This window comes from Setaria viridis, chromosome 4, assembly GCF_005286985.2.
Source record: "Setaria viridis chromosome 4, Setaria_viridis_v4.0, whole genome shotgun sequence".
Lineage (NCBI taxonomy): Eukaryota > Viridiplantae > Streptophyta > Magnoliopsida > Poales > Poaceae > Setaria > Setaria viridis.
Genome location: NC_048266.2, coordinates 35,217,245 through 35,230,398, shown reverse-complemented (window position 1 = coordinate 35,230,398; position 13,154 = coordinate 35,217,245). Strand labels below are relative to the sequence as shown.

Below are 13,154 nucleotides of genomic sequence, written 5' to 3'. Positions count from 1 at the left end.
TTAAATGATGCAGGCTGCCTGTAAAATTGTGCAATGAAATTATGCATTGAGAGTGACAGTTTTATTTCATTAAAAAGATAATATGGCAGTTTTGGTAACAATGCGATGAAATATGAACTGGCTTTAACCTAGCTCTACTGTTTCTCGAAGCGGCCGGCAGCTGAGCTCCAGATACACCAGCCCCAGCCTGCTGATGATGATGCCCACCCGTACTGCTTTCTGAACGCGTTCGTGTCCCATGTAATGATCCGTCACCCTGGCCGGCCGGCCGTGTGGTAAATTCTCAGTTCCCACCGTACCGCAGTTTCTCGGAATGGCACCCCAACACCCACCCATTACCCAATTGCAATGCACATTGGCGGACCCAGAAACGGACCACGAGCGGGGCTAAATCATAGGCCAAATTTTTTTTTCTCGCTCAAGCCAGTACACTAATTACTAATAGATATAGCTAAGATTGATTTAGAGTGCTCAAAGGCCAAGATACATAGAATTATGATAATAAGTATAGAAAAATACCAAATACATGGAGTCTTGCATCTTCAAGAATTCACACCACTTGAACCAATACCACTTGAACTGCCACGCCCAATGCTACATAATTTTTAAATGTCATACACTTCTTCAATGATCAAGATAACAAACAAGAAGAAAAATACTAAAATAATACGCACCTTGGGACCTTGCGTGGCAAGTTTATCTTACGATTTCTTAAGCCTTGAAAGCGCGTCAAAATTTTATCATCTTCGATGAATGCAAACAAATCCCGCTCAATATAGCATAACATGCTATCATTCATCCAATCATCATTCATTTTATTCCTCCTGTCGGTCTTGATAATATTCATAGCAGAGAAGGCTCTTTCAACTGTTGCTGTTGCCACTGGTAATATCAGTGCAAGCTCAATGAGGCGATACACCAAAGGAAAATGTGTATGTATATCAGTTTGAACCATCTTCTCGGCAAGGCTACCAAGATCAATACAAGTGCAAAATTCTTCATCATGTTTGACTTCATCAATGAAATTTTCAAGCTCAGTTCTTAGCTTCGCACATTCATAATCGCTGAAGTCAGCATAATAAATCTTTGCAAGCTCAACTAATTTCTCTATCTCAAAATTGGCAAATTCATTTGTCGGATCAAGACAAGAAACACATCTCAATAGTTGAGTTGATCTTTCTGGAAATCTATTGCTCAACTCACAAATTACTTGATCAAGGACAACAATGAAAATCCCATGATGAAAATGATGGTAGTAGGTCACTAATTTGGCTCCACGACATTTTGAACGACCTCTTACTGGTATCATATCTTCCATATAAGGAAAGTCTATCTTTTGTTTTACAGCAAAGGCTTTTACCTCCTCAAAAAGATTATCCCAACCATTCTCCCTCATGGCATTTATATTTCTCATCACAGAACCAATCAATCCTATTGCACGAACAATATTTTGATTTTTCATTTGCAAACATTGTGATAGGTCTTCAGTTATTCCTAATACTCTAATCATAAGATGCAATATGAACACAAATTGAAATGACTCCATTTTTTCTATCAATCTAGATGCTATAGTTTTCTTTTCCCCATCAGTTCCATCATCACTAATATTCTCTAACACCTCAAGCACAGGTTCCCACATGTGCAGAAGACGTACTAATGTTTTGTGATGTGTACCCCATCGTGTATCACCAGGCCTAGCAAGACTAGTTTCTTGGTTTTTCCCTCTCCCAGGAGATATTTCACCACTATCTAATTGCTGAACAAGAATATCATGTTGTTTCTGCAGAAGTTGATCTTTTCGCTTGCAAGAAACACTAACAGTATTGACAACTGAAGTGACATAATTGAAGAAATCATCCGTTGAAGCACAACATCTGGCTACAGCAACTACCACAAGCTGCAATTGATGAGCAAAACAGTGGATGTAAAAGGCAAAGGGGTTTTCATTCAATACCAGCCTTTGCAACCCATGAAAGTGCCCTCTCATGTTTGAAGCTCCATCATAACCTTGTCCTCTAACCTTGGAAATAGACAACCCATATTTTGCAAGCATAGAAACCAATGCTTCCTTCAGTGAAGATGATGTGGTGTCAGAAACATGTTGCAAGCCAAGGAACCGCTTAATCACACTTCCTTTATCATTGACAAACCTATTAAACAAAAATTGGCAAATGGTCAATTGAAAACACAAAACAAAACAAATAAAACACACAAATATATGATATATACCTCACAACCACAGCCATTTGTTCCTTAATTGATGCATCACGAGCCTCATCAACAAGCACCGCAAATCAACGGTCTCCAATTTCATTCTTAATTAATTCACTTGTCTCCTCTGCACAAGCCCTAACCAAATCTTTTTGAATTTTCGGACAACTCATTTAATTATTCCCTGGGGCATTCTCACCGGTCACAAGTGCAGCCTTAGGATCCTTCTTTCTATACCAATCAAGCATCTCCAAAAAGTTCTCTTTATTTTTGGATGTTTTAGACTCATCATGCCCACGAAATGCTAGAGCTTGCAAAAGGAGAAATCTAGCGATGCCTAACATTATAGTTAAACGAGCTTTATATGCCTCCTCTTCTGCTGCAGTTGTTACTGCCCACACATGTTTACACTTTGCCTTTGATTTTTGAAATCAATTGACCGTTTTCTTGCTACACTATGATAGCCATTAATTGATCGAGAATGCTTGAGCAAAGAATCCTTTCCCTTTTTCCAATTTCTAAACCCTACTCTGGTGAATGCATCATTATCAAACTTGCTTGTAGCTGGTGGCTTAAAGAGGTAGCAATAAAAGCAATAGGCTGCATCCTTAGCAGGACTGTACTCTAACCAATCAAATTGAGTAAACCATGATTTAACAAATCCTCTAGTTTGAGTTTTGCCCGATGTTCTTTCATACTCACTATTTGGTTGATATGGACCCATATGTAGATACGCTCTCCTAGCATCATCCCTAATATCATGATGGAATTCATCAATTGGCTTTCTAAGACCTGGATCAGCAACTATATCATTCATATCAAGCTCAATGCGGGGTCTCTTTTGATCAAGTTGTCTCTCTTGAGTAGAAGCAGCGACATCTTTCTTAGCATAATATTTTTCCATTCTACAAAATAAAACCAATCGAATTCCAATCATTGACTAAATTTCTAAGACTAATAACGAAAAGATAAACCTAAAATGAAATAAAGAAGGATCACTCACTGGACGTTGTCCTGGTTCCTGGACTAGAGACCGGCGGCGCTGTCGTTCACTGGAGGAGGGCAGGAGGGGCGGCGGCCGGGCGCTGTCCAGTGGAGGCCGGAGAGCAGCAATCGCCGATCTCGATTAGGCGAGAGGCCACGAGGGCGGGCGATGCGATCGTGGAAGTCGAAACGGGACGAGGCGTCGGGGGCGGCGGCGCGGAACGCAGGAGTGCGACGCTTGCTGTGCCGTGCGATGGTTGTGCTGGGTAGTATGTAGGCCAATAGTTATTTATTTTGGGCTGGGCTTTTGCTAAAAACAAAACCTGTTAAAAAATTTTTCAGCCCAACGGGGGGCTGCAGCCCCCCCAGCCCCCCCCGTGCGTCCGCCAGTGGCAATGCAGATTCCTCCGAGTGCCTCACCCCGGAAGCAGCTGAGGAAACCGCAGCTGACAAATTAACCCACCCACTTGTTGCGCGGAAGACGATGAGCAGATCATGCGAAATATCATCCTCGATCTAACGACGCCGCCGCAGCGCCACCGCGTTGTTTGGAAATGGACACCGGTCGGTTGGAAATGGATTAGGCCGGCCGGGGAGTCGGGGAGATGTTGCTTTGCAACTGCATCTTTAGCTAATCTCTTATCTCCGTGTGTTGACTTGACCTGCTGGTGACCCGATGTTGCTTTGCAATTTGCAGAAGCGGCCAAGAAAGCGCGTGGGTTGATAGGATTATTGGCTTATTGCCATGTCGGATGATTCTTTCACATTAATTAACTATGAGGCAAAGAATCCATCAGCTGGCCAGTTTATTCAATTCGACACTTCATCATTATGAAATGGGCAAAGAAGATAGGTATAAAAAGGGATTCTTCCAAGGAAACTTCCCGGACAACAATTTATCGCTCTGATGGATTTGTTCCGTCTACGGCCTAGTACGCCGCACGAACAAAAATAACCAAAATGTGCTTCGTTTGGACAGTGTTCATTTCATAACCATTGCTTTCTAAATTTGCATTGGGTTAGTTGGCTTTCACCTTTCGGTGGCATATAGGTGATAGGTGTAGACATTCTTTCACCTAAAACTAAGTTAGTTGCTACTTCCCCTGCCATTTGCAAATGCCTTCTTAGTTCCCATGCGCACCACGAGAACATGCATGCTGAGTGAGTGAGTGTGTTGATTTTGAGCGTACCTCCAAACACGTGATATTTTGAGTGTGTTCATTAGACACGTGATATTTTGAGTGTGTTCATTAGTACCGGTTGGTGTTATCAACGTCACAAACTAGTATTCGATGGGGTAGCTGTTAGACCCGGTACTGTTCCAGGTATAGTTTTGGCTGGTATTAGCATGCGGGACGAAAGGTCGATTCTCCATTGGAGGCACACACATGTGTTTTCATGTACATAAAAATAGTAAAAGAATTAAACGGATCGCACAAACATAAAAAAAGCATCTACACAGGGGCATAGAAACGACTAACATGCATGCTCAATCAAAGTTCCCACCATGTACACATTCGATAAGCTTGTAAATAATTATTTTTTCTCAAATTGGTCATAAATTTGGCCTAAAAATTCTGAATTTCACAAAATTTCACGAATTTCAATGATTTTGCAGGAGGCTGAAAAAAGTTAAAAGCGAAATTAAAAACTCTGGTCCACACTTCATCCTCTTATAAATTAAATCATCATTCATGGTTGTTGCTTTCCACATCAGCATGTAAGTAGAGGTTTTTTTCATATAGAATTTGTTTGTAGTAGCATTACTTGTCAGAGAAATGCCTACACTATTTGTTTAGAAAAATAGTTCCATCAATTCAACGGTTAGTTGGAGTAACCTCTTCTTCCCATTAGCATCGTTGTTTGTCAGCCATCATATGAGGAAGAATCCTCTACCAGTTTAGACTTTAAATGATAACAATGCAACGTAGAAGAATCCTCTAGGTAAAATAGAATCCTTTGGAACCTTAGGCAACTATAAGTTGTTATATTTTAGTAGTGTATGCTTTGATGGAAATGTTTTGTTTGACTTAGTGTGGTAACGGAAGGGGTTTCTGAAAGGAACACATTATCGCGTGACCTGTCGCGCCAACATGGATCGCGTGACCCCTACCCGTACTAATACAATTCTGTGTGACCTTGCACTGTACTGACATAATTATTGTTGCATGGCTCGTGGGCACCGGTCATTGCACACCCTACGGAGGTGTGTGTGGGTCCATGCAGGTAGATTGAAATATCGCTTTCACGGACGATGCAATCGTTGATGTCATTGAGAAGAAAAATAAGGCTATGTTCTTTAATTAATCATTACTCTCTCATCAATCATATCTATTTTCAAATCCGATTACATCATTGAGATCTTTATGACAAGATCTACAAAATGTTGGCGGCAGTTAGCGCGTCAGTTTGAAAAACTACAAGCGCATAGATCGTCCTACAATCAAGTATGGCTCTAATACCAGCTGAAACAGGGCCGAATCTCCATTTCTGAGAATTCAAGCCTACGCACCTCCTAATAGTCCTAGGAAGGCTATCATGTGCGAATCCTTGTCTCAGATAGTATAATCTGTACCAACACAGAAAAATAGAGTAGCAACAGAGTAATAATATTATAAATATTAAGTACAACACTTCGGCTCATGCCGGTACAAGTCCATTAGGACTGAATCATGAAAGGTAAAACATCTACGCAGCGAAAACGCATAGCGTGGTGAACAACATCTCCAGAGGCGACTTGAGCGAGGGACCTTCTCTAGTCTTCCAATCCGTCATTGTCGAAGTCGTAGTCGGGCTCCGACTCTGAAAAGCCACCATCTACCCGAGAAGCGGGTATGCCATGTCAAGTTCCAAAAGCATCAAGCCAAGGAAACGGGGGAATAATACTATATGCATGGATCAACATATATATGGCTGTAAAGGTATGTGCAACAGTAGACAGCAGCAATCAAGAATGCATTAAAGCAATACCATCTCCGAGGTCAACACCTCACATCAAGGAAGTCGTCACAAATCACCTGATCCTTCACCCAAGAATCCAGCACCCAAACACACTAGGGGATGTGAGAACTCCCTTCCCTCATATCTCAACGGCAAACGCCAGCCTATCTCAAAGAAGGAAAGGTAGAAGTATAATATAAATCTAGTCAGAAGTAGCAGTCAACAGTGCTGTCCATAACCAGTGGACACGGGCTATAGCTATAGGTTTATACACTCTACAGAGGTTGTACATCTATACTGGCATGGATGGAGCGTGAACGGGGATCAGCTGTCCAAACCCCATCTAATGGCCGAAGACCTAGTAGGTGGCTAGGACTCTCATGTTTCCTCAAGTCTAGAACCGTCCTTAACTGCAGGGCACGTCATCACCAGTTGAGGACGTCGAAGCTGTGAAACCTACCCACGTCACGGTGCAGTCTGGTTAAAGCAGGTCAACACCTTGAACTCCTTACACTGATCCTCCAATCCGCCTACAGGCTAAGCACTATCCACCACTAGTCTCGGATCGAACCCCTCCCATAACAAGGCGAACGATATATACAAAAATAGATACTATGACTGGTGGTAAACTGACTCGGTCCTTAGGGGCTGAGAGCGAGCACTCAACTCCACAACTATGTACCAAAGTACCTGCAACGTACAAGTATGCCACCTTCTCCTCAGTGTCAAACAAGGTACCCGCCACAGGTACAGGGCGTGGAGAGAGTCCAGAACGCTCTCCCTTGGAAAGGCCCTCCTCAGTACCAACCGTGGCTCGCTCCCGCCAAAACATGTCAAGGAATCACACTCACCCAAAACACACGCGAGAGTGTACAAGGAATCCCATCACCAAAATCATGGCATATGTCCATCCATAACTCAAAAGCATGTATATGGATATAATAAGGTGAACTAGCTAGGGGTCGATAGCTAGTCCACAAGTAGGTAACAAAGAAAATAGGATAAACAATTATCAAGGCATGACTAGAAACATAGGCTATGCAATCAATCATCATCCAAGCACCATAAATAAAGCGCTAGCAACTAAGCATGCATAGGATCTATATGATTGGAAGTGAAATGACACCTTGTTCGTAGACGTTGGGATCCCCCTTGGTGTAGTCGGGGTCTTGAGAGTCTTCCGGGTCGTAGCTCGGGTCTGAAGACAACGAGATATGACACAACATAAATTAATTGCCATTACATCTAGGTAAAAACTCCAAGAAAGCTAAATTTAGAAGATCTAAATAACATCAAACTAGCTACCAATAGCACGGGCTTGATTTTACAAATTTAATGCAATTGGTTTCATATTTTTTTCAAATGAATTTATTAGGAAGTATATGTGTATATTAGGATGTATTTATCCTTTCCTTGTACACTTGATGTATTTCTTGTACTTCAAGCCATATTGGCCATATATATAGAGGTCACCCCCCGTTAGGGTGTGTGGTGTTTCCCATGTACTTCTCTACATGGTATCACGAGATTATATTGTGGGCCTCCTCTCCTCTCCCTAGCGCCTCCCTCCTATCCCATGTGTAACCCTAGGGTGGTGCCCCTTCTGCTGCGCTACCGCCCCCCCTCCGCTGCACCTTCTGTCGCGTACGCCCCCTCCCTGCCACGCGCCATGGCCACCCTCTCCTCCGCTGACTTTTCCGTGTCCGTTGACGCCACCACCCCTGCTGGTGGCTCTGTGCCACCGTCTGGCGCACCTGTTGGCGCCGACGGTGGTGTCCTTGTGCCGCCGCCTCCTAGTCCGCCTCCTCCCGACGTCGGCGGTGGTGCCCCTGTGCCACCCCCCAGGCCTCCTCTTGGCGCCGGCGGTGGCGCTTCCCCTGGTGGCGGTTTGCATCTTATTCATGCACCACCACCCGTAATCCACCCCTACGCAACCGTCTCTGTCAAGTCTTACATTCCCATGACATTGACGATGATGTCCTCCGTCTACACCAAGTGGGCGTCCTTCTTCAAGTTCATGTGCGGCAAGTTAGGCCTCAAGTCGCACATCGACCCCACAGTGGTGCCTCGTCCCCAGGACTCCGACCGATATCAAGCGGATTGCTGCGTCCGCTCCTAGTTCTTCGGCTCTGTCGATGACTCCGTCCTCGACCTTGCCATGACCGATGACGATCATACCGCCCGGGATCTTTGGCTTGCCATCGAGGGCCTCTTCCGTGCCAACAAGCAGTCCCAGGCGATCTTCCTCAGCCATGACTTCCACTCCACGACACAGGGTGACTCCTCCATCACCGAGTACTGCAGCCATATGAAGACCCTCGCTGACGCCCTCCGTGACGTCAGCCATCCCGTTCAGGACTCCCAGCTTGTCCTGAACCTCCTCCACAGTCTCAACCCGCGCTTCTCCAACACCGCCGACGACATCGCTAACTCCACCGCTAGCTTCCTATCCTTCGCCTAGGCGCGGGACATGCTCTTTGTGAAGGAACTTCACCTAGCCAATGAGGAGAAGATATCCAACTCCACCGCCCTTCTCGCCGGGAACCCTTCATCGTCTTCATCCTCGAACTGTACGGGTGGGTGTCGCCCGTCATCTGGTTCTGTCCAGACTGGCGACGGCGGCAGCGGCGGCCGCACTGGCGGCGGCGGCGGCAAGAAGAAGTGGCAGCAGAAGAAGGGTGGCGATAGCTTCTAGGCGCCCCTAGCAGTGAAGGGACCCTACGGCCCATCGGCCCGTGGTTTTGCTTCAGTCCGGGGCCTGGCTCCTATGACGTCCCGGGTTTCTAGCCAACCGGCGGTCAAGGCGGTGGGGGCTGACGTGTCGGCACCCTTGGCCTCCTCGGCCCCCCTCCGTAAGCCCACGCCGCCTACACCCCCGTACAGGCGCCCACTCAGGCACCAACCTGGGACTAGGAAGAACTGGTTGCTGCCTTGTACTAGATGGCGCTGCAGGACGACAGCTGGGTTGTTGACTCATGTGCTTCTGGTCACATGTCATCTTCGGACGGTATTCTTCATTCCCACCTAACTCTCTCTCTCACTCCTCCATTACTGTCGGTAAAAGTCACACCCTTCCCATCATGTGCCGTGGCAACTCCACCCCCCACCTCCCACTTTCACCTTAACAATGTCCTTGTTGTCCCTTCTTTAATTCGTAATTTGATTTCTGTTCGTCAGTTTACTAAGGATGATAACTGCACCATAGAGTTTGACGCTTTTGGTTTCTTTGTCAAGGATTTTTTGACCAGACGCATGATCCTTCGCTGCAATAGCGCCAGCGATCTTTACACCATGCCTCCGGTAGCCAGCTTTGCAGCGCCCCACGCCGGCCTCGCCATCTCCTCTAGTTTGTCGCATCTCTGTCTTGGTCATTCTAGTCCTGCCGCCATAGCTACACTTAGACAAACTTCATCTATTGCCTATAATAAAGACAGTCACACTCTATGTCATTCATGTCAGTTAGGGAAACATGTGCGGTTACCTTTCTCACATTCTAGCTCTTGCAACTCTGATCCTTTTGAGTTAATTCACTGTGATGTTTGGACTTCTCCCGTTGCTAGAATTTTTGGTTATCGCTACTACCTAGTCATTTTGGATGACTTCTTGCATTTTTGTTGGACGTTTCCTCTAGTTCACAAGTCTGAAGTTACCTCACACATCACTGCCTTTTGCGCCTATGCTCATACGTAGTTTAGTCTTCCCGTTCGAAGCGTCTAAGCTGACAATGGGACTGAGTTTGTCAATAAGCCTCTCACATCTTTTTTGACTTCTCGGGGTATCCACTTGCGTCTCTCGTGTCCCTGCACTTCTTCCCAAAATGGGAAAGCTGAGCGTGTCCTACGCACCCTTAATAACGTGACTCACAACTTGCTCATTCACGCCTCCATGGCTGCCCCATACTGGGCCTAGGCACTCACCACCGCCGCCTATCTTCTGAACCGGCGCCCCTGCTTTGCCATTCAGAATGACATTCCCTACCGCCTCCTCTATTTCCAGCCTCCCGAGTACTCTCACTTACATGTATTTGGTTGTCTTTGTTACTCTAACCTCTCAGCCACGGCACTCCACAAGCTTGCTCCTCGTTCCACAGCCTGTGTCTTCCTCGGTTATCCCTCCCCTCACAAGGGGTACCGGTGTCTTGACTTGTCCCCTCATCGAGTCATCATCTCTCGCCATGTTGTCTTCGACGAGTCCGTTTTCCCCTTCTCCTCCCACCCCACTCACCGGTGCAGCTCAACTTCCTCTTGTCCAGCGCCTCTGATGCTCCTGCTCCCACCTCGATCGTCCTGTCCTCGGATGTGGAGCAGCCGCAGCCCTCACCCGTTGTTTTGCAGGAACTTCCTGATGACGACCCCGCCATCTTGGTACATGGACCGATCGTGTACCCCACTCCGTCTGCGGGCAGGACGCCGCTCTCTCTTTCACCGGTGAATGCTCCGAATGGTAGGGCGAGCCTCCCCTGACCGCTCCCACGAGCGCCCCGACCGGTCGGGCGAGCACCCCAATCGCTCCGGCGGGCGCTCCAACCGATCGGACGAGCGCCCCGACCGTACCAGCGAGCGCTCCGACCGGTCGGGCCAGTGCCCACGGTACCCTCCCCCACGTCCGCGGTGCCCACGGCCGTGGCACCTCCTGCACCGTCCTCATCACCACCTATCCCTCCTCGCCCTGTCACTCGTTCTATGACTGGGGCAATCCAGCGGGTCCACTACCAGGGCATGACAGCCTCGACTTCTTCTCCGCCCTCTCTGATTTCGGTGAAATATCGCAGTGCTCTAGCTGATGCCAATTGGTGTGCTGCCATGGTCGACGAGTTCAGACCCTCATCGACAATGACACCTGGCGCCTCGTCCTGCAGCCGCCGGGTGCCAATGTCATGTCGGGCAAGAGGATCTTCCGGCATAAGTTCCATGCTGATGGGTCCCTTGCCCAGCACAAGGCACGCTGGGTGGTTCGTGGCTTCTCCCAGCATCACGGCATCGACTAACAGCCACAGACTGCACACCAGCAGGTAGATTGGGCTGCAAAGATAGCTGAAGTAATGCAAGATTAGTTCGGGTTAAAACCTACGCAACAGACTTACATGTACAGAACGCTGTATCCACCTGCTTATGATCTGCTTCCCTTTCCCCATCGGTATAAAGTACCTGACTTTACCAAGTTCTCTGGACAAGATGATACTTCTATGGTGGAGCACGTCAATCGATTCATTATTCAATGTGGAGAAGCAATTGCGAAGGATGCGTTGAAGGTTCGGCTATTCTCATCATCTTTGTTTTGATTGGCCTTTGCGTGGTTCATGTAACTTCTAGCAGATTCTATTATTTTCTATGCCGATCTGAAGAAGCAGTTTCATAAATACTTCTTTGCCGGAGTTCATGAGATGAAGCTCATGGATCTGATTGGTTTGAGGTAGAGGAGTGATGAGTCAATATCTGGGTCTATACAAAGATTCAGAGAAGTCAGAAACAAATGCTATAGTTTGGTCCTAAGTGATAGCCAACTAGCTGAAGTAGCCTTTCAACGACTCTTGCCTCACATCAAAGAAAAATACGCATTGCAAGAGTTTGACAGTCTAAGTCAGCTTGTGTATTGGATGTCAAACTAGGAAGTGCGCCCTGATGAGCAGAAGAGGAACTTCCAAAAGAGGGTTGCATATGTGGAGTACTCCGATTCGGATGAAGAGATGGAAATCGGCTTGGCTGAATGGGTTAAAAACAAGAAGCTAGTTTCGTGTCCATTTACCAAAGCCGACAAAATCTTTGATTTGTTGTTGCAATAGAGGCAGATCAAGTTGTCATCCTATCATTCTATCCCATCGGCTGAGGAGCTCAAAAAGATCAAATACTGCAAGTGGCATAATGCTACGTCTCATGATACAAATGAGTGCAAAGTTTTCCGTCAGCAGATTCAATCGACTATTGAGCAGGGAAGACTTAAGTTTGAAGTCCCTACAAAGCCAGCAAAGTTGATGAAGATCGACCAACACCCTTTCCCAACTAACATGGTGGAATTTGGTGGTAAGGGTGCAATTTAGACCAAAGTGTTGACTTCAGAATCGACCAAGAAGAGTGGAGCTATAGATCCTAAAGTTCAGATATCGGCTGATGACATCAATAGAAAAGGTTGATTAGAAGAAGGAGAAAGTTCAAAGGGACCTCGTAGGCCGATTACTTCTCAAGAATTGCTCAACAAACTCCAAATGCAGCAAGAGAAAGCAAGGCACAGGGAAGAGAAGATACGTCACCATGAAGATCATTGGAGGTGCCCGTTCTTCATATACTGCTGGGAAGAAGGGATCAAACTACCATCGGTTGATAACTGCCTTGAGTGCAATAGGTTGTGTCAAGATAGTCGATCGTTCAAGAGGCTATGCTTTGATGATAGAAATTGCAAGCCGATCATCAGAAATAGATCTGATTATGGTGATAGGCATATTCCAGTGCATGATCGGCTGGGGGGCAGAATTGGTGTACCTAATTGGCTGGAAGAAAGGGCCAATGAAAGAGTCCCTGATGAGGAGCCGATGTGTCACAAACCAGAGCGATCGCGTGCATCACAGCATGGTGTTGCCCAGAAGGTTTGACCAAGTCCCAGAAGAGAAGAGTTCGGCGCTTGCGTTAGTGGGAATAGCGAGAAGAAGAAGAAAAACATGGCTTAGAGAGGAAAGGAGTCAAATCCCAAGTATGGCGCGTCAAAATGAAAGCTGATAATGTGGATGATAACCATAAATCGGCTGCAGATATCAACATGGTCTTCATTCTGCCGATGGAGTTTATGGCTCCAGCTGATCATAGTGAAGTATCGGAAGCAGAGCGATGGATGGTGCAGTTAACCTTAGAGCCGATGCCGGCTACCTTTGAGAAGCCTGAGGATGAAAATTGTTGGCACTTAAAAGCTTTGTTCCTCAAAGGACAGGTTAATGGGAGGCTAGTTACCAAGCTGCTGGTGGATGAAGGTGCGGTGGTAAATATCATGCTATATGCCATGTTTCGCAAGCTTGGAAAGGGCAAAGAAGA

At 46.4% G+C, this 13,154-nt stretch overlaps 1 protein-coding gene across 1 annotated transcript; it reads right to left on the bottom strand.

The window, feature by feature from the left end:
* Positions 1-582: 582 nt before the first annotated feature.
* Positions 583-7,806, bottom strand: LOC140222663 (uncharacterized). Its single transcript, XM_072293488.1, has 3 exons — positions 7,770-7,806; positions 7,262-7,333; positions 583-2,229 (listed from the first exon to the last, which is right to left on the bottom strand). Exons 1-3 carry the CDS (start codon positions 7,804-7,806, stop codon positions 659-661), a joined length of 1,680 nt encoding a protein of 559 aa, XP_072149589.1. The 3' UTR covers positions 583-658.
* Between the last annotated feature and the right edge of the window lie 5,348 nt (positions 7,807-13,154).

Excerpts from the sequence above, each read along its gene's own strand:
- LOC140222663 (XM_072293488.1), bottom strand. The coding sequence starts at position 7,806 with ATGGCGCGTGGCAGGGAGGGGGCGTACGCGACAGAAG. Across the intron at positions 7,334-7,769 it reads GGGGGCGTACGCGACAGAAG|ACCCGAGCTACGACCCGGAA; the intron begins GTGCAGCGGAGG and ends CGTTGTCTTCAG. Across the intron at positions 2,230-7,261 it reads TCCCAACGTCTACGAACAAG|GTATATATCATATATTTGTG; the intron begins GTGTCATTTCAC and ends TGTGGTTGTGAG.